Source organism: Choloepus didactylus, chromosome 1, assembly GCF_015220235.1.
Source record: "Choloepus didactylus isolate mChoDid1 chromosome 1, mChoDid1.pri, whole genome shotgun sequence".
Classification (NCBI taxonomy): Eukaryota; Metazoa; Chordata; class Mammalia; order Pilosa; family Megalonychidae; genus Choloepus; species Choloepus didactylus.
Window position 1 is genome coordinate 101,292,401 of NC_051307.1, and position 18,636 is coordinate 101,311,036.

General features: G+C 35.3%; 1 protein-coding gene across 3 annotated transcripts in view; it reads right to left on the reverse strand.

Moving 5' to 3' along the window:
- LOC119535870 (interleukin 1 receptor accessory protein) overlaps positions 1-18,636 on the reverse strand; it is a 168,396-nt gene that overhangs the window by 48,577 nt on the left and 101,183 nt on the right. For all 3 annotated transcript variants that reach the window (XR_005217310.1, XM_037838271.1, XM_037838275.1), the window contains exons 5-8: positions 12,163-12,328; positions 10,930-11,001; positions 9,062-9,188; positions 5,847-5,995 (exon numbers count right to left, since the gene is read on the reverse strand). Coding sequence is in view for 2 of the 3 variants with exons in the window: in XM_037838271.1 (XP_037694199.1) it covers positions 5,847-5,995; positions 9,062-9,188; positions 10,930-11,001; positions 12,163-12,328 (514 nt within the window). In the remaining variant the exon portion in view is untranslated. The remainder of the gene's footprint in view (positions 1-5,846; positions 5,996-9,061; positions 9,189-10,929; positions 11,002-12,162; positions 12,329-18,636) is intronic.

Consider the following 18,636-nt stretch of genomic DNA (forward strand, 5'->3'; position numbering starts at 1 on the left):
AAATCAGAGGAACCCCCCATGTGGATTTTTACCTCCATGCGGATTTTTTACATACCTAAATTTAAAAGCCAATATGAAATATTACAAATTACTAAGAACAACACAAGGAAAAATCTAGAATACAAATAAATTTTCATACATAACATAATGGGAAAGAAAGTTATCTGGAAAATCCTTAAACATGTATAAATTAAGCAGCATGGTTTTAAATAACCCATGGATCAAAAAAGATATTGGAAGGAAAACTGGGAAATATTTTGAACTGGCTGCTAACGAAAATTTGACATTCAAAATTTGTTAGATTCAGCTAAAGTAGTGCTTAGAGGGAAATATCTAGGTATCAGAATGCATATATTGGAAAAGAAGGATATTTAAAATCGATTAAACTTTCACCTTAAGATGACAGAAAAAGAAGAGCAAGTTAAATGCAAAGCAAACAAAAATAAGAAAATAATAAAGGCAAGAGTAAAATCAATGAAATACTAAATGGATACAAAATAAAGAAAAATCAATGAAAACATGTTTGTTCTTTGAAAAAATTAGTAAAATTGATGAACCCCTAGCTTGCATGACCAAGAGAAAAAGGAGTGAAAACACAAATTACTAATATCAAGAATGAAAGCGGGAGCATCATGACAAATCCTGCCAACATTATAAGGATAATAAAGAAATAAAAATTGTATGCCAATAATGTGAAAACTTAGATGAAATGGAAAAATTCCTTCAAAGACAAATTCCCAAAACTGACACAAGAAACAGAAAATCTTAAAAACTACTAAAGAAACTGAACTTCTAAGTAAAAGCTTTCCCATAAAGAGAATGCCAGACCCAGATAGCTACATGGGTGAATTCTTATAAAATTTGAGCAAGAAATAATATGAATTTTACACTAATCCTTTTAGATAATAGCAAAGGAGGAAACATTTTGCAACTCTTATGATGAGGTCAGCATAGCCCTGATATTAGTCAAAGGCATCGTCAGAAAATAAAATTATGGACCAATATTCCCTCATGAACATCAATGCAAAAATCCTTACCAAGTATAAGCAAACAAATCCAGCAATATATAAAAATAATAAATCAGGAGCATGTTGGGGTTTTTCCCAGGAATGCAAGATTGGATCAACATTTCAAAATCAATCTGTGTAATATGATCAAAATCATCACGGTAGCAGGAATGTAAGAGACAAATCATATGATTCTCTCAATAGGTAGAGGAAAGAATTTGACAAAATTCATCACACACTCTTTATAGAAAAAACTCTCAGCAAACTAATAATAGAAGGTTAATCCCTCACCCAGATAAAGGACATCTACCAAAATCCTTCAGTAACATCATCCTTAAAAATGAAAAGACTAGATTGGGATTGCAAGAATGGCTGCCCTCATAACCTATACTGATCATGATACTGAAAGTCAAGGACAGTAAAACAGGCAATAAAAAGAAATCAAAGGTGTGGTGGTTTGAAGCTGTAGGTACTCCAGAAAAACATGTTTTTAAATTTCATCCATTTCTGTCTGAACCCAGTGAAAATAGGACTTTTGATAAGGTTCTTCAGTTAGGGAGGGGTAGCCTACTGTAATCAGGATTGGTCTTAATCCTATTATTGGAGACTTTTTTAAGCAGAGTAAAATTCAGACAGAGAGAGAAAGTAAAGGAAGCAAGAGGCTGGACATCAGTGGAATCCGGAAGAGAAGGGAGATACCAGAAGATGCTGCCGTGTGCTTGGCCATGTGACAGAGGAGCAAGGACTGCCAGTAGCCTGCTCCAGAACACCAATCTTTGGGAAGAAAGCACTGCCTTGATGACACCTTGATTTGGACTTTCTTTAAGCCTCAAAACTGTAAGCTAATAAATTCACATTGTTTAAGCCAACCCATTTCACAGTATTTTCTTGAGCAGCCCAGAAAACTAAAACAAAACATATAAAAATTAGAAAGGAAAGAGTAAAAGTCTATTTATAGGTGACAAAATCAAGTGTAGAGACAATCCTAAGGGACCTCAAAAAAAAAAAAAAAAAAAGAGAAGAGAAACCCTCGTGGATTTAGGAAGGTCAAAGATGAAGGCAATACATAAAAATCAATTAATTATATTTCTATATTTTAAAAATGAACAATTGGAAAATTAAATTTTTAAAATATCATTACAATAGAATTAAACTCACAAAATATTAAGGGATAACTTTAACAATATATATAAAAGACCTGTACGCTCAAGTCTAAAAAATACATTGCTGAGAAAAATAAATGAAGAACTAAATAAAGAGAAATATATCTGTTCATGGATTGGGAGAGTAAACGTTGTTAAGGATATCAATTCTCCTTAAATTGATGTGTAAATTTAATGCAATCCCAGTAAAAACTCCAGCAAGCTTCTGGGTAGAAACTGACAAGTTGATACTAAATTCCATATGAAAATATATATAAACCTGAAATCATCAAATCCACTTTAGAAATGAAAAACAAAGGAGGACAAACACCCTGATTTTGTGACTTACTTTAAAGCTGTGTTAAGATAATGTGGTATTGACCTGAAGACAAACAAATAGATTAATGGAACAGAATATAGAGTCTAGAAATGACCCATACTCATAGTCAATTGATTTTTGACCATATTATCAAAAATTTTCAATAAAAATAACGAAGATTTTTCAATATGGTGCTAGGTCAACTGGTTATCTTTATGGAAAAAAAAAAAAAACACCACTAAACCTTAACCCACACCTCACACCATACAAAAATTTTTTTGAAATGGACCATATACCTAAATCTAAAAGAGAAGTCTATAAATCTTCTAGAAGAAAACACAGGAAAATATCTTAATAACATCAGTGCCGGCAAAGATAGCCAATACAAGATTTAGAAAGCACTAACCATAATAGAAGAAACTGATAAAATGGACTACATCAAAATTTTGAAAGTTTTGCTCGTCAAAAGACATTGTTAACAAAATGAATTGGCAAACGACAAACTGGGTAAAAATATTTGCAAGTCATATATCTAACAAAGCATTTATATACAATATATATGCATACACCCAAGCACACACACACACTTCCACAACTAAGTAACTAAAAAATAAACACTCCAAATTAAAAATGGGCTGAAGTGTTTAATGGCCACTTTACCAAAAGAAGTAATATGAATTAATGGTCAATAAACCCATGAAAAAGTGCTCCACATCTGAGAAAAGCGATTTAAAAACAAACGTGATACCACCACCCATCTGCTAGTACGGGTAAAATTGAAAAGTCTGACAACTCCAAAAGTTGTTGAGAAAGTAGAGTACCTAGAATTTACATATGTTGCTTGTGGAAGTATAAAATGGTACAATCCGTTTGGAAATAAATTTGACAGTTTCTCATAGAAGTAACCATACGCCTTGACTTAGTCTCCACCATTCTCCTACTGTAAGAACTGCATGTGTAACATGTTTACATTAGCTGCCTCTTCTTTAATGCTTTGCTTTAATTGATTAGAGGAAATTGTGCTGTCAATAGACCTATCCCAGGGATATTCTCTTATTCCAGATCCCAGTCCATTCCTAACACCTTTCTTGATGAAGTGCATAGAATATTTTATGAATGAATTCTGAGAAGAACCCTTCATATAATGTATGAATGTGAACACAGATATCACCTCTAAACTTCACATCAGCTGGCGCAGCATAGAAGCCGAGTAAATAAACCTACAACCCTTCTGGGAACAATGGATGGACACAGATGTGACCATGTTACAAGTCACCTTTCAACACAGATTATCTGCTCTAATGGACTGACTTGGCACTTCACATTCCCGATGCTTTCCATACTAAATCACTTAGAGCAGGGCCTTTTAAGAAAGAGTAGCTTCTCAAGTGGCTCCGGTAGATGTACTTGTCCATCACTCCTAGATTAAATGTTAGTTTAACTGATTGTTTTGCTTCTATTCATCTGACAAGAAATTATTAATTTTTGCCATTCCTGTAATTATTTCCAAAACACGTGCCTCAGAAGATGAGTTCCACAAGGTGCTCCATCCTTAAGGAATTCTGGTGTTGAATATATTTGAAAAATAGTGCCTACTACATTCCAACCCCTCTAGATCTTCATACCAAATGTTACTATATTAAATACTCTGAAAGACCCTGAATTAAAATAACTTGACTTTGTTTAATCTAGATCTTAATTATAATTATTTGACCACAGAAACCTGTCAAATAATACCTTTGAAAATCTAATGGAAGTAATAACATATATTGAGTGTGTTTGTGTGTGTGTGTGTGTGTATATATATATGTGTATATTTATATATACACATATACACATATACATATATATGCATGCCATGCCAGTAACAGTGCTGAGTTCTGTTTTACAATACTCTTACAGGGGAGTAGTATCATTTTTCCTACTTTGAAGATGAAGAAATTGAAGCTCAGAGAGGTTAAGTGGCTTTTCCAAGGTCAAGAGCTAGGATGCACAGGATTCAGCATTCAAATAATTGCAGTATAATAAGGATTCTTAGACATGCTCTGAGGAACTAACTCTGGGAAACACTGCCTTATATCAAGTAGTTCAGTCTTCTCTCTTTACACTGGCTTCTGAAGAGCAGAAGCAATTAACTACCCAGAACCAATCCACTACTATTTTTAAGTGGCTTATAACTTTGGGCCTTTGCTCTTTACTTTCTAAATTGTAATGAAACATTAAGATGAATCCTGTTTTTTCACCAGCTTTAAAAAAATGATTAAGTCCCATTGAAAAATGTACCAGCTATGGACTATCTTTGTTTTGATTTTTTCCATTTTTCATATAAATGATACAGGCTCTATGAGACACAACGATTCAGGGTGATTCTGAATAACCTGATTGCATATGTGATGTCCATCATTATCTTTCTCCAGATCATCGAAAAACATTCTTGAGAGCTTACTTCTCTGGGGTTCTGTGTTAGGTGTGACCCAAAAAGAGTTTCAGACATAGCCTGTCTTTCAAGAGCAACAGCTCACACAGGCTTTTATAATTTTTATTTATTATAGAACAATATAGTAATATCAACATGGAAATTAGTTTTTTAATTACCCCCAATCTACTACTTTAATTTCCTGTTTATATTTTTCCATGTTTACTGCCATTCCCTAATCATGAAATCATTTTACCTCATTTATAATCATATTTAAATAATATTAGTTTTAAGAAATGTAGCTTGTGGTTATAAAACTGCTTGGATATTGACACATAGTATTAAAAGGATAATTTAAAATTTTTATTTTTTTCTGAAAATAAAGATTTTATACCTTACTTAACTACTTGCATACAATTAGACGGCTGGCATTTATAGTGTTTTATTATTATAGATAATGCTGGTAAGAAAATAATGGGTGAATGATTCTCTTTATGTTAAATTATTTGTTCAGTATAAATTCTAAAAGTATCAGATCATATGCTTTGCTCATTTTTATGATTCTTTAACTCTGCCATCAGTTTTTTAAAGGGTCTCTGCAATTCTCTAACAATATGTGGCACTACCAGTTTTATTATATCATTGGTAGCTTTGAATTATTTTCTTTATTTTTCATGTTCGTAATTATTTGGTATTAAATTATGCCTCATTATCATACTCGTGGATTGTTTTTAGCTACATTTGGGCACTAAAGGCATTGAAACTATCAGAAACAATTTTCTGAGTATCTTTTCATATATAGAAACTTTCCCTCAAGATTTTTTGTTGTACATTCATTCACTGTTATGTGTCAGATCTTGTGCCAGGTGCTGGAGCTCTCTCATTCTCAATATCGTTTGTCCTTATTCACTTCAGTCTTACATTTGGAGTTGGCAGATTCATCTGCTGGGTGCATCCATTACCTTTCTGCTTCACGGTGGCTTCCTTGTCAACCTCCCCTTTGGCATTTCTAGCATGACAGACATAGCTGCGTTTGAGATCCTCGGGGGTAACTTTCTTGATGCTCAAAATTTGAATTCTGGTTTCATCTTCCGTAACAGAATAACTGATACTAGAAATAGAGGAAAGAAAATCAAAGTGTTAGGGAGACTGAAGGGCCATGTACTGTCTGAAGGACAGACAAGAAGGCAACCACAGGGCCCCTACGTAAGGGCAGACAGACCATAGATAAGCCTGGGCCCCACTGTGTTCTCTAAATTTCAACTGTTCTTTAGCATCTATATTACACATCCCAGTGTACTCATCAAATCTCAGCCATGGGCTCAAGTTATAGAACTTTCTTCTAAGTGTAATGTCTCCTGTCCTCATAAACTTCTGAGAAGGGAGGCTATGCTGGTTCAGAGATAGCTTCTGCAGTCAGGCCCACTTGGGATTGGATCCAGGCTCTGCCATTTACTAGCTATACGCTTTGGGCAATTTAAATAATCTCCCATACCTTAGGTTCCTCCCTTGTAAAAAGAGGAATGTAGCAAGTAATGACTATACAGTACATTGCATGCATTAACTGACTCAAGAATTCTGAGGATTAAGTAGGGTAAAATGTAATATATTAGAATGATGCTGGTAATGGGTAATATTTTAAAACAATTCTTAAATATTATTAGAAGGTATTATTATTATCCCATACTCAACCCACAGTAACAGCTGATGCATTTCAAGGATTCCCAAAGCTTAGATTCTGAACAGAGGTAGAATATTTTGGTCAAAATGCTGAAATCTCATGGTTACATCCTAACATATAAAAAGAGGAAACTGCACAGAGCAAGTACATTTTGTGAAAATAAATATATCAAAAGTTCAGTGAGTCAGAGATCAGGTGCTGTGATGGTTAATTCATGTCAACTTGGCCAGGTGACAATGTCTAGTTGTTCGGGAAAGCAAGCACCAGCCTGATTATTACCGTGAGGACACGTCATGGATTCATCAGTGAGTTGACTGCATCTATAGCTGATTACACCTACAATCAACTGAGGAGATTGCCATCAACAATGGCAGACATTTCATCTAATCAGTTGAAGGTCTTAAAAGGAGAAGGGATGAATTCAGCAGTCAGAAAAGAGAATGGCCATCTCCACTTCAGTCAGTCATTCTTCTCTTGGGGAATTCACTAGAATTCCCAGCTTGTGGCCTGTCATATGGAATTTGGACTTGCCCATCCCCACAACTGTGTGAGCTAACCCCTATTAAAAAAAAAAGTCTCATAATAATTACATTACATATATACATATATATACACACATTTTATATATCCTGTCCATTCTGTTTCCCTAGACAACACTGTCTAGCACAGATACTTTGGATCAAAGATCAAGATTTAAAACCCCTTAGAACTACTTTGCTCAACAGAGGTGTGGGGGGGTGGGGATGGGGGTGGACGAACAGACAAACCGACAAGACAACCTTGCCTACAGCTGAGCCCAGTATCCAGGCTCTCATTCTTTTCATTCTGTTAAGGCTTGCATTGGTTATGAGAACTTGACTAAAGGTGGTGACTGCTTTAGCTTAAGCTTACCTCTCCTGTTTTCCAGTTAACACTGAGGCAGCACATCATTTATTTGAGAAGAGAATGGTATGTATTAATCATCTACTTTGATATAAACTACTTCTCTTTTGTTTGTGGACAGCCAAAGTATGTATTACAATAACAACAAGAAAGAGCAACTTGACTTTCATGATGATGATAAGGATGGGAAGCCCAATGTTCAGAATTCCTGAAGTGATCAACAACTCTCCTTTCCCTCCAGCAACATCTTTCATCAATTCCTTTTGTAAAAATTTCTCCAATTTTAGGAAGCTCCTTCTGTGATTCTGAATATGCTCTGCTTCTCTAACCTCCAGGCCCTTGCACATGGTGTCCCTCTTACCAGGAACATTCTTCCCTTCTCTTTATCTAGCTAATTTCTACTCATCCTTTAAAGCTCAATTTAGGTACCATGTCTTCTGAGAGGCATTCTCTAACCTCACAAAACTAATTGGTATCCTCCAATGAATCCTCCCATAACATCTGATACTTCCCAGTCACTGCTTTTATCCACTATAATTCATTGTCTGTTTAATTATTGTTATTCCTCATGAACTCTACCTAGTTGGGGGCTAAGTATCTTGCAGAGTTTCTGATGCAAAGTAGGCATTTTATAATTATTGCCTGAAGTCTGAGTTTACCATTAGGAAAGAAAGCCTTTGTTTTTCAGAAGTTTAAATAGTCTAAGATCTATTTGCACATAGGTGATAAGGCATAAGGTCTTAAAACTATTTCGCATTGTAGCTGATCAACTGCTAATTTTTATTACTTGCTGCAGTGAGCCAATTACTCTCTGGAAAAGATGTGCTTCACTTCCAGAGAAATCCTTCTCCTCCAATTCTCCAAAGACCCACACTTCACTCCCTGCCAACCCCTTAAAAAGAAAAAAAGAAAAAAAAAAAAGTTTATTTACAGATAAACTGACCTAAATTATTATTTAGAATGGGATAAGTAATAATTGTTATTTTAAGGATGCGCTATATATTACCCATCCACTTTTAAAATAAAATTTAAAGGACACAGAGGAATTCAATCAATACTCACAAAATAATTTTTAATTTTTGATGTGACATACATGTTATGTATATTAAGAAAGAGAATGTGGAAGATAGGAAGAACATGCTCACCTCAAGACCATTATCTGAGTTACAAACACACAAGCCCAAATTCCAGAATTGAGAAAAAAGAATAGTACAGACACACTGATAGGCTTTCATGAATCAACAGCACAATATTGTGGCTTTTCATTCATAAAGAACTTGCACTTTATCAGCATCCAAGTGGGAATCATAAATATTTGATTCTTGCTGGTCTTAAGAAATAGAGAGCCCTGCCCTATGGACAGACTTTGAGGAAGAGTCCCATCCTAAAGACATTCTAATTCAATTTTTAACAGTCATCAGGCTGCATCTGGCCTGTGGATGGCAAGTCCAGTAATGTTGCATTGAAATGCAGTCACTAAAGACTTGAAAAACCTTGCTGATGTTTGTTAATGATAGACAAAAATGAGAACTTTTGTTTTCATTGAATAGAAAACCTCAGATGGCATTAGACGAGGGACAAGGTTAGTGAACTCCTTCCCTACCCCCATGATACCTTTCATTAATGGTTATGTCAGCAGCAGTGTCTTCAGGCTTTTTTCCATCAATGGTCCACCAAATCTCATTGCGAGAGTCCTTCAAGAAAGTAAAATAGACTCTACAAGGGATGATTAGCTCCTCTCCTAAAAAAACAAGTGAGCAAATGAAGTTAACCTATCAGTCTGCAGCCTTCATATGGCTACACTGGTTCTACTTCATGGCTAATCAGAAGTTATCAAAGTTACATGCACCTAAAATCCTTCTTAAGACTAATTCTCAAGAATTAGGTAATATACCACACTCCATCACAGAACAAACAAACAGATCAAAGAAAAGAAGACCTGCAACTTTATATAAAATTACTAGAATCACTGACCATCTTTTAAAACAACCTATGTATGTTCTAAAATAAAGTATTTGTTCAATAAGTCCCTGAATATGCCATTTTTAGCTCTAAACCTCCCAGGACTACCCTTCTCCTTTGATATTTTCCTCACCAGCAAAGGGTGACTAAGGAAAAGTCCCCATTTTGGTCCCTGGCTCAGGGAAGATGTGGCAATGCTGTCACTGAGGGGACTGACAAGACTCCATCTTGAAATGCTAAAGCTACTGGGGTTCATTCAACACACTGAAAACCAATCCACAAATAGAAAATTCTATTCTATCCTTCTGAGATGGAACATTAGGGTAAGGGGATCTCTGGATAGAAAATAATAGTAATATTAATAACAACAAAAAAAGCAGTGATAACAAACATATTCATTAAGAACTTTGTACAAGTCGCTGTACCAAATATTTATACCTATTAATGATCTTGCTTTATCTTAACAAAATCCTAAGAGGTATGTTTTAAAGTCACGTTTTACAGGAGGGAAAACTGAAGCTTAAAGACATTTAATGACATTTCTAGGTCAAATTATTAATAAGTGGCAGACCAGGACTTAACCTAGATTGACCCTATATCCCAGTTGGTCCAGGACAGTTCTGTTTTATGCCTGTTCTCCTGACTAATTATTAATATTCCATTTTCATTCTCAAAAAATGTCTGGGTTTAGATTGCAAATTATATGGTCACCTTACTTTGAGCTTAAGTTTGTCTAGGTGGTCAAACTCTGTCCTCCCTCTCAATGTATGGTTCTCATGCCTTTCCTCTCCAGTTTTCTATATCAACATGTCACCAAGGAAAATTAAAGTGGGCATGGATTTGGGAAAGTTTCTGTAACCATAATGGGATGGGTAGATGAAACACATTTAGGTGATCCATAAGAGTTTGCTCTGACAGCAGGAAAAGTTTACTGATTACTATATAAAACAATCACTAATTCTAGGAAAGGATGTCCATTTGGAATTGGCAGAACTTTAGTGTGTTCTCTGTTCTTTTGGGGGGCATATCACTATTGACAAACTTATATTAATTTGGGAGGGGCTGTTCTCCATCTATGTTGATCACTGCCTCTATAATCTTTATTAAAGCTTAAACAAATGCTCTTTTGTAAATCTAACAGAGTTTGGAGTGAATATATTATAAAGGATACGATATGGAATATATTAAAATTTTCTAAGGCTTTCAACTTAATTGTTTTGAATCATAAGAACAAAACAAATTGTGTCTTATTGGTGATTTACAATGATTTGTGTCTAGAATGAAAAATTATGAGAACTAAAAGGAGACCCAGAAAGCCATGGCAAACATCTGATGATGGAATTATGAATCAGGGTGTACTAATTTAATCAGTTGTTACCCTTTATATTTAACAGTTCTACAGTCCTACCTCCAAAATCCATTCCCTGCCCCTTCATAGCAGAGGAGAATCTTATTTTATTTCTTGTAGTTAAGAGAATCTAACTGAAAATCAGAGGCAACATAGGCATAGTTGTAATTACCTGGTTCTTTCTCATAGACCACAAAATCATTGGGTGAATGGATCTGAGGGGGCAATGCATTTTTTGGTGAGCCTGTGATAGAAAGCAAAGAACACAATGAGATGAAGTTAAATTATTGGCCTTTATTCCTCATGATACATTTCAAAGATGTGCTCTTCTGTAAAGTCTTGCCCAACTTCCTGGCTTAGTTTGTCAATTATTTTTGAGTGGGTCCATAGTTCCATTACATGCTCAATTACAGAACTTCAATCATTTAAAACAAACAAAGAAAACAAACAAAACATCTTGGGTATACTCCATGTTTTAGAACAGAATGCTTAATTAGCGTTCTTGTTCTCCAAAGCTCTTATTTGATCGACTTCCCATACTATATAAATATTAACTGCTTTCTTATCTTAATCAATAGTTTTTTTTTCCTATATATATAATTCCCTTTAACATGTCCAGAGTGTCTAGTATGGGACTTGGTTAAATAAATAAGTATTAAATGAATGACTAAGTGAATGGAAATTTGAAATCACAATTTTGAAGCCAACATGTAAGTCACCACATCTGATGTGTAGTTACAGCTGAATGTTCATGCATGGTATTGTTACTCTTCATGATGTTCAGTCTTTACAAATTTTAATAAAAATAGCAAGAAGGGGCTTTATAGCATAGTGTTTAAGAGTATGGGCTTTAACGATTAAAGAACCAGTGTTCTAATCCTGTCTTGGCCACATTTTTACCATATGACTATGGGTTTTACATAATCCATGAAAAGCCAATTTTCCCCAACTGTAAAATAAGGATAAATTCACCTCATAGGGTCATTATGAGGTTTAAATTAAACAATGTTTATAAAGCTGTTAATTAATAATTTTATATTTATTTCTAATATTCACAACTCTCCTGAAAGGTTGCCTTCGTGTCACAGTACAGATAAGGAGACTGATGCCTTCATCAAAGTCATACTGCTAATAAATGACAGTGATATAATTTTGAACACAGATATTTCTGGTACTCTTCTTCATTCCTCAAACTGCCTTAACTTCATTCATATATTATTCATTCAACCACTTGTTAGTGAATGCTTACTATGTACTTGGTGAAGACTCTGGGGATGGTACAGTGAAGAAAGAGATAAGCCCCTTTTCATTATAGAGTTTACATACTTGTATGCAATAAACTACTAAGAGCCAAAACAATATTATGGCATTTTTTTTATGTGCACCTAATAAAAATCATGCTTACCTACCACCCTTACAGTCAAAGTCCTGGTGAGATGGAAGATACGCCCATTTTCTGGATATGTAACAACACATGTGAAATTTCCATTATTTGAAAACAAGGCAGTGAGAAAACTCAACTTCATGCCTTCAGGTACTACATTACTAAAGCCCTGTACTTTGTCACAGCCCTAGAAAAAGTAAAAGAAAAAATGTTTAATATTTAGATACAAGCATAAAAAATAAACACAAATGCACACTCACATCTAATTTTGCACAGAACACATAAATACATATGCCACACTTTATACAAAATTATTTTGGTCAAGTATCTGACCATTTTTCTTCAAAGAATGAATGTAACAACTGTCTTTATGTTTTCTGCAAAAGGAAAGTTAAAATTTTGAACTGAGATATGGATTCAATAGTAAAGGCTTCCAGTCTTTAAGACCTAGTATTCAAACTCTAGGAATCCTGTATTGGTGGTAAAGCAAGGGTAAAGTTTTGAAATAATGACTAAAGGAACTTGAGCAACTGAAAGCCCTGCTACTTAGAAAATAATTTTTTTTTTCATTTTTCTCCATTTCTTCACTGATTAGATTAATTCAGAAATATTATCACTCTGACAAACTAGGCCTCAATTTAGATGTCTGTTATAGGCATTCTTGGTAACTCTGTTGAATAACTATATCAGCCTTTTCCAAACTGTTTTGTATATTTGCCTTGTTCTTCATGCCAGTTTTACAATTATTACAAACTCCAGAATCTGAAATAGAAGGAGGATTTTCTATGAGCTTTACAAGAACTTGGAATTTATTTCTGCTCCTAAATCATATTTTCATATAGCTTCGCTGATTTTTTTAAATTTGGGGATTGAAAGACCTCATTCGACATAAACAGAATCCTGTTTTGGGTCTCTCAGCCTCACTAATTGGATATATTGCTTATTTTTTTTTTCTCTAAGAAAAAATTATATGTAAACATTTACTTTTAGAAAAATTGCTTTCCTTTTAAAAATTATCTATCTATGACAGAAATATATACTTTTAACCTATACCTTAAAATTTAATTAGATTTCTGTGATCCAATAATCTGGGTATTTTAATATAAAAAATAAAATTAAAAGTACTCAGATAACAATGATTTTTAAGGAACCACATCTTGGGTGTATAACTTTGGAAAGTTTATTTAAACTGTAAAATGAGGGGTTTCAATTAGGCTATCTCTAGGGCCCTTTAGCGCTTTCAAATTCTGGGAACTTATGACTGACATCTACTTCAATTTCCAGTATTTACATTTTTAACTTTAATTCTGATATACTTTAGGTGTTCTCATTTCAATTCCTGGAGCAGGTGTTTTGAAACATGACAGTTACGCTAAGTGGCACATTTTGTAATTCTTGTTCACAGGAAATGTGTCTTTTAAGAAAAGCACTGAATTTTTACTTCATGGAGAAGAACATTACAAGGAAGCTGACATATGCTCCAGTAAGTTATTTTCTCAATATAATTCATCCTGTTTTGATACAAGGCTTTTAGACACTTGTCACATCGCAAATATTTATTTCCATACCCTTAGGTTATCATTGCAAAGTGTAAGGTCAGAAAGGTCTGTACTCTTATAATGAATTTATGTCAGCTTTAGTTTAAATCACTTCAAAATATCTGTAGGATGCCACGTGATATATGTCGCACCTTTCACTTAAATACTCCAAAGATGTTTTTTGCTCTTATTAATGCGCTTAGCTGTTCTTAAATCCCTGTGAAGTGGACAGATCAAATTTATTATGCTCTAGCTTTACAGATGGAGAAAATAAATGAGATAGACAGATAAAGAGACATTCTTCTAGATAACATAGTGCAGAGCTAAATCTGAGATCTCCAGATTGCTGATTCTCTTTCACTAGATTCTTAGACTAAGAACGAACACCTCTTCTCAGCAGGGAGTGAGTTGAGGCTGGAAAAATTATACTGAGACATACGTTTTACAGGTACTCTATTATCTCATTTGTTCCTTATTCAAACTTAGCCTGTGATATTCTTGTCCCCATTTAACAGATGAGAAGAAAACAAAGGCCTAGAAAAGTTAAATAACTGCCAATGTCACAGAGCTGGGCAGTGTCCGAGCTGGGATCTGAACCTAAATCTACCTGTTTCCAGGACCTTGCTTTTAATCCCACCCATTGTTGTCTCCCCACCCTATACTGTGGTCTTGCAACCATGTCAGGCCTGCACCCAGGCCCAGTGTTAATAGTGTGCTGTGGATGTAGCACTTAAAGAGGCTGATTCCTGCAATTACTGGGGAAATGGAAAAACACACTCTTGAGGATGAAAAGTCAGCTATTAATACTGAACTTGCCAAAAGCATTTCTTAAGAATGTGCTGAAAGGAACTTTCTGTAGCCACTTCAAAGCTATTAGACCTGTAGCATTTTTGAAAAGGAAAGCAAGGAAATATTTTTCATTCTAAGTTTGTTTGTGTGGTGGCAGTACTTCCAGAACACAACTTCAGCCTGTTGTGCCTGGTTAGTTCTCTTTTCAGTTTTGCTTCTATACATTATTCTGTTTTTTTTATCAGCATACCCATCTCTAGAGCCTTCAGCACACGCACCTGAGACATACAGAAGACTTTTATACACAATAAAAGCATAAATAAATCCTGTAAATTTTATAATGATTTTAAAATCATTTTTGGAATCTAGAAGAAAACAGATATGAACAAAGATTTGGATAGCCAAAGACTAAGAAACATGTTTCCAAATATAAGGAATGGGTTAACAGTAGATGAATTTTCCACTGTGAAGCAAACACTTGCCTGACTAGTAGACCAGTCATTCTTCTAGCTGACCCACCAGTTCCTCATTCTGAATTTTAACAGAGAAGTTAAGCAGGAGAGCAACATTTCGAACCATGCAATGGTTGCCATGACAACCTACCACAATGTATAGATGAAGAACAGCACAAGAAATGACTCTGAGATCCCCAAGTGGAAATGAATTGTGTAAGGAAGTGAGTGGAGGAGGGGCAGGGGAGGCAGGGAGGATGTCGTGACAATTGTTTCCATTCTATAAACCTACAAGGTGTAAAAAACATATGAGGACACCGACATAGAAAAGATGCAGTTCCTAACTTATAATTATTCACAGTCTTATCTCTCTCCTCCTCGTTCCCAGATCTTTAGACTCCAGGTGGTCTAATTACCACAAAGGAAAACATTCAGAATCAAGCGGTCCTAACTGTAACCTCAGTAAACCCCCACCCATCTTGGTGTAACCAAACCATCCTAATTGCAACCTCAGTAAATCGCTCACCCACAGTGATCAATACTCCCTTACTATCTTCTAGCGTTTTTCTTCCAGCCCACTCCCAGCCCTTAAAAAGCTTACTGTTCTTTTTTGCAACAAAGTTGAGTTCTACTCTCTCTTCCCTGCTATAGCAGCCACTTGAACAAAGTCATCCTTGCCTGTTTAACTTCGTTCAGTACAGTTTATTCTTTGACACCTCCTTGGAAAACTGACCTCTTTGAGAACCAGTGGGGATGGATGAGTTCCATATCTGCATGCCCTGCAACTTGCCAAATACTTGGCACATGGCAGGGGCTCAGTACATTTGTGTTGCATGACCAAAAATATGAATTATAGGAGCAAAGACAAAAGACATGGAGTTGAGAACTCAGGGTATGCATGTGATGAGAAGGACATGAGTGTATGGATTATCAGAATTAGCATGGGTGGGTGACATGATGGATAGGGGAAGTGGAAGTAGGGATACAAAGAGTTGATCTCAGATATAAGGTTTGAACAGCTGAGAATATCTACTAAAGCTTTTGCATCCAAGATTAAGTTGGTGTAAGATACACCATACTTTGTTATGTACACAATGCCCCCAAGGTTTGCCACAAAGTCTCATAACAGTTCTGTAAACCAGCCACTTCCAATGAACAGAATTAAGTCCTCCATAGTTTACATGACAAGTATTTACAATGTGACTCCTAAAGCCAGGCACAGTATTTTCAACTGGTCATACAATGGCCAGTAAAAAGAAAAATGGCCCTTATGTAATTTACTGTCCAATCTAATTCATTCAATTATTTAAACAATTCCTAAGTTCATTACACATTGGCTGTTTTGTGCTGTGTACTTGGTATTCAAGGGAAATAGAGAGTGGGTTCACTAACATGTACAGAAGAAAGAAGTACAATCATTGTAGTAACAAAAATGAGACACTAACTCAGTGCTATCAAAGTTTAGAGCAGATGATTTGCTTGGCCTGATTTGGTCTTAAGGCTTCAAAGATATTTGAATTGTGCTTTAAGTTTAAAGGATGGATCTTGGATCCTTGGAAGCCCTGAAACTATATGTCAAAGCTGCATGTATTGATGTCTATGCACATATGAAATTACACATACATAGTTCTGAAAGAAAATGACACACAATCCCCTCATACCAAAGGTTAAAAATCACTCTATAGGAAGGATAGGGAAAAGAGAGAGAGAAAGAAACAAGCCTAAGTTGTCAGATCAAATTGAAGCAAGCACTTTAAAAATTAATTCTATTACACAGACTTTGGACTAACTTACCAACATGTGTTATACCAGAAAAGAAAGCCGAGCCTGGTATTTTTCAGAAATGTGCTTTCCTGATGGCACTTTCTCAGAAAAAGAAAATATTTTTGTATTTTCTGAGAGAGAGCTATAAACAATATCTGACCAATTCTCTTTAATTTCATGTTAAAATTAGAAGTGGAAGTAATATACCATTTTTATGAGCACATTTTTTATGGGCAAATTGTTATCTACAGACTTTCTCCTTCATTCTGCTAAATGGCAGTTGAGAGCATTTTAGCAGGTGACATGAATATAACATCCAAAACTACAAATAAAGTGGTTCCTCTGATCCTCAATGAGAGGGGAGATACTGCCTTTTCTTTCATAAATGTCTCTGGAAAATAAACTTCAAATATCTCCTTAACAAAGAAAAAAGGAATTAACCTAGCAGTATGGAAGGTAGGATAGCTTGTCACATATTAAAGCTCAGGTCTACGAGTGAAATTTAATAACAACAACAACAACAAAGGACCATACTCACCTGTGTCTTTACTGTTAGGTATTTGGAGGTCCCTATAAGTAAATAAACAGGCAGTCTCTCATTTTTATACATTGCCTTTCAGAAGTTCTTTTATAAGCTGACTCTTTGAAATTTAGTAAATCACTTACAAACTGGTTTGTTTTCCAGGCTAGTTACAAAACCTGGTTCATTCAACAAACGTTACTGAGCATCCAATTAACAAAGTAAGAATATTCATTGCACATTGTTTGAAATAGTGAAAAATGAGAAAGCTTAAATATATACCAAAAGAAGAATGGATAAAATTGATACAATGACGTACTATATAGCATTTTAAGTGAATGAACTATAGATACATGTAATTATATGGATGAATCTCAAAAACTAATGTCATCTGAGGTGGGGGAGGATTTATAAGGACCTATAAAACAATGGAAGTGCTTTTTATATCCTGTACTTTAACAATGAATAATTAGCATTTGCTACCAGAGCAGGTGGAACCACCCACATTTAAAGATATGTAAAAACTCAAAGATGGAATGTTGGAAACTTTAAGGTCTTTATCATAGAGGTAGAGAAACTGAGATAAGGGAAGAGATCTCAAGATTGCAAAGATATCAAGACAAGTTTAAAAGACTCAAATTCACGGTCCAAATCCACTGTTTAGTACCCTGAGAAGATCTCCAGAAGTCCTAGAATTCAGCTGCTTCATCTCGCTAGAACAAAGGAAACTGAAGGAGAACTGATGTAGAAGGCCCAAGATACCTAGGAGGATGCTTGGGAAAGACTGTAGAAGATATAAAACAGAAAGCAATGTCAGAACTGTTACACAGCCATCGTGGAATGCAGCTATTAAAAAACCCTGATTTTGTTCCCAAGATGGGGGAACTCAAGCTTTAAGGGTCAGTGAATTACCCAAAAGTAGAGAAACAAAAAGCAATACACCACACATCGATAGCAACCTCTTCATATTCAGAGACTAAAACAACTGGTGGGTTTCTGGTTGTCCTTTCCAGTGACTTACACATAGCTGGATATCATCTCCCATGGAGATGGTTTCACCTCCATAACTTTTTTCCTCAGTTTCCTTCCCAGATTTTCTGCCTCCATTCACCCCATGATCATTCTCCCCAGATTTAAATGTAGCCTTCTCTTCTCATTTTATTCAGTCTTAAGGGCTTCAACTACAATGTACATGCTTCCAATTCTCTGTCTCCATCTTAGATTACTCTCCTAAGTTGCAGACCCATATACATGTAGCCTCAACCTGTTGCTCGCTGCCGCCTAGATGCCTCACTGACACCTCAAATTTAACATGACATTACCTAAATCCATTGCTTACCCCCTAACTTGCTCCTCCTCCTCCACTATTTCATCCCTTGGTTAATGGCCCCACCATTCATCCAGAAATCTGGGAATCATTGGAGATACAGAG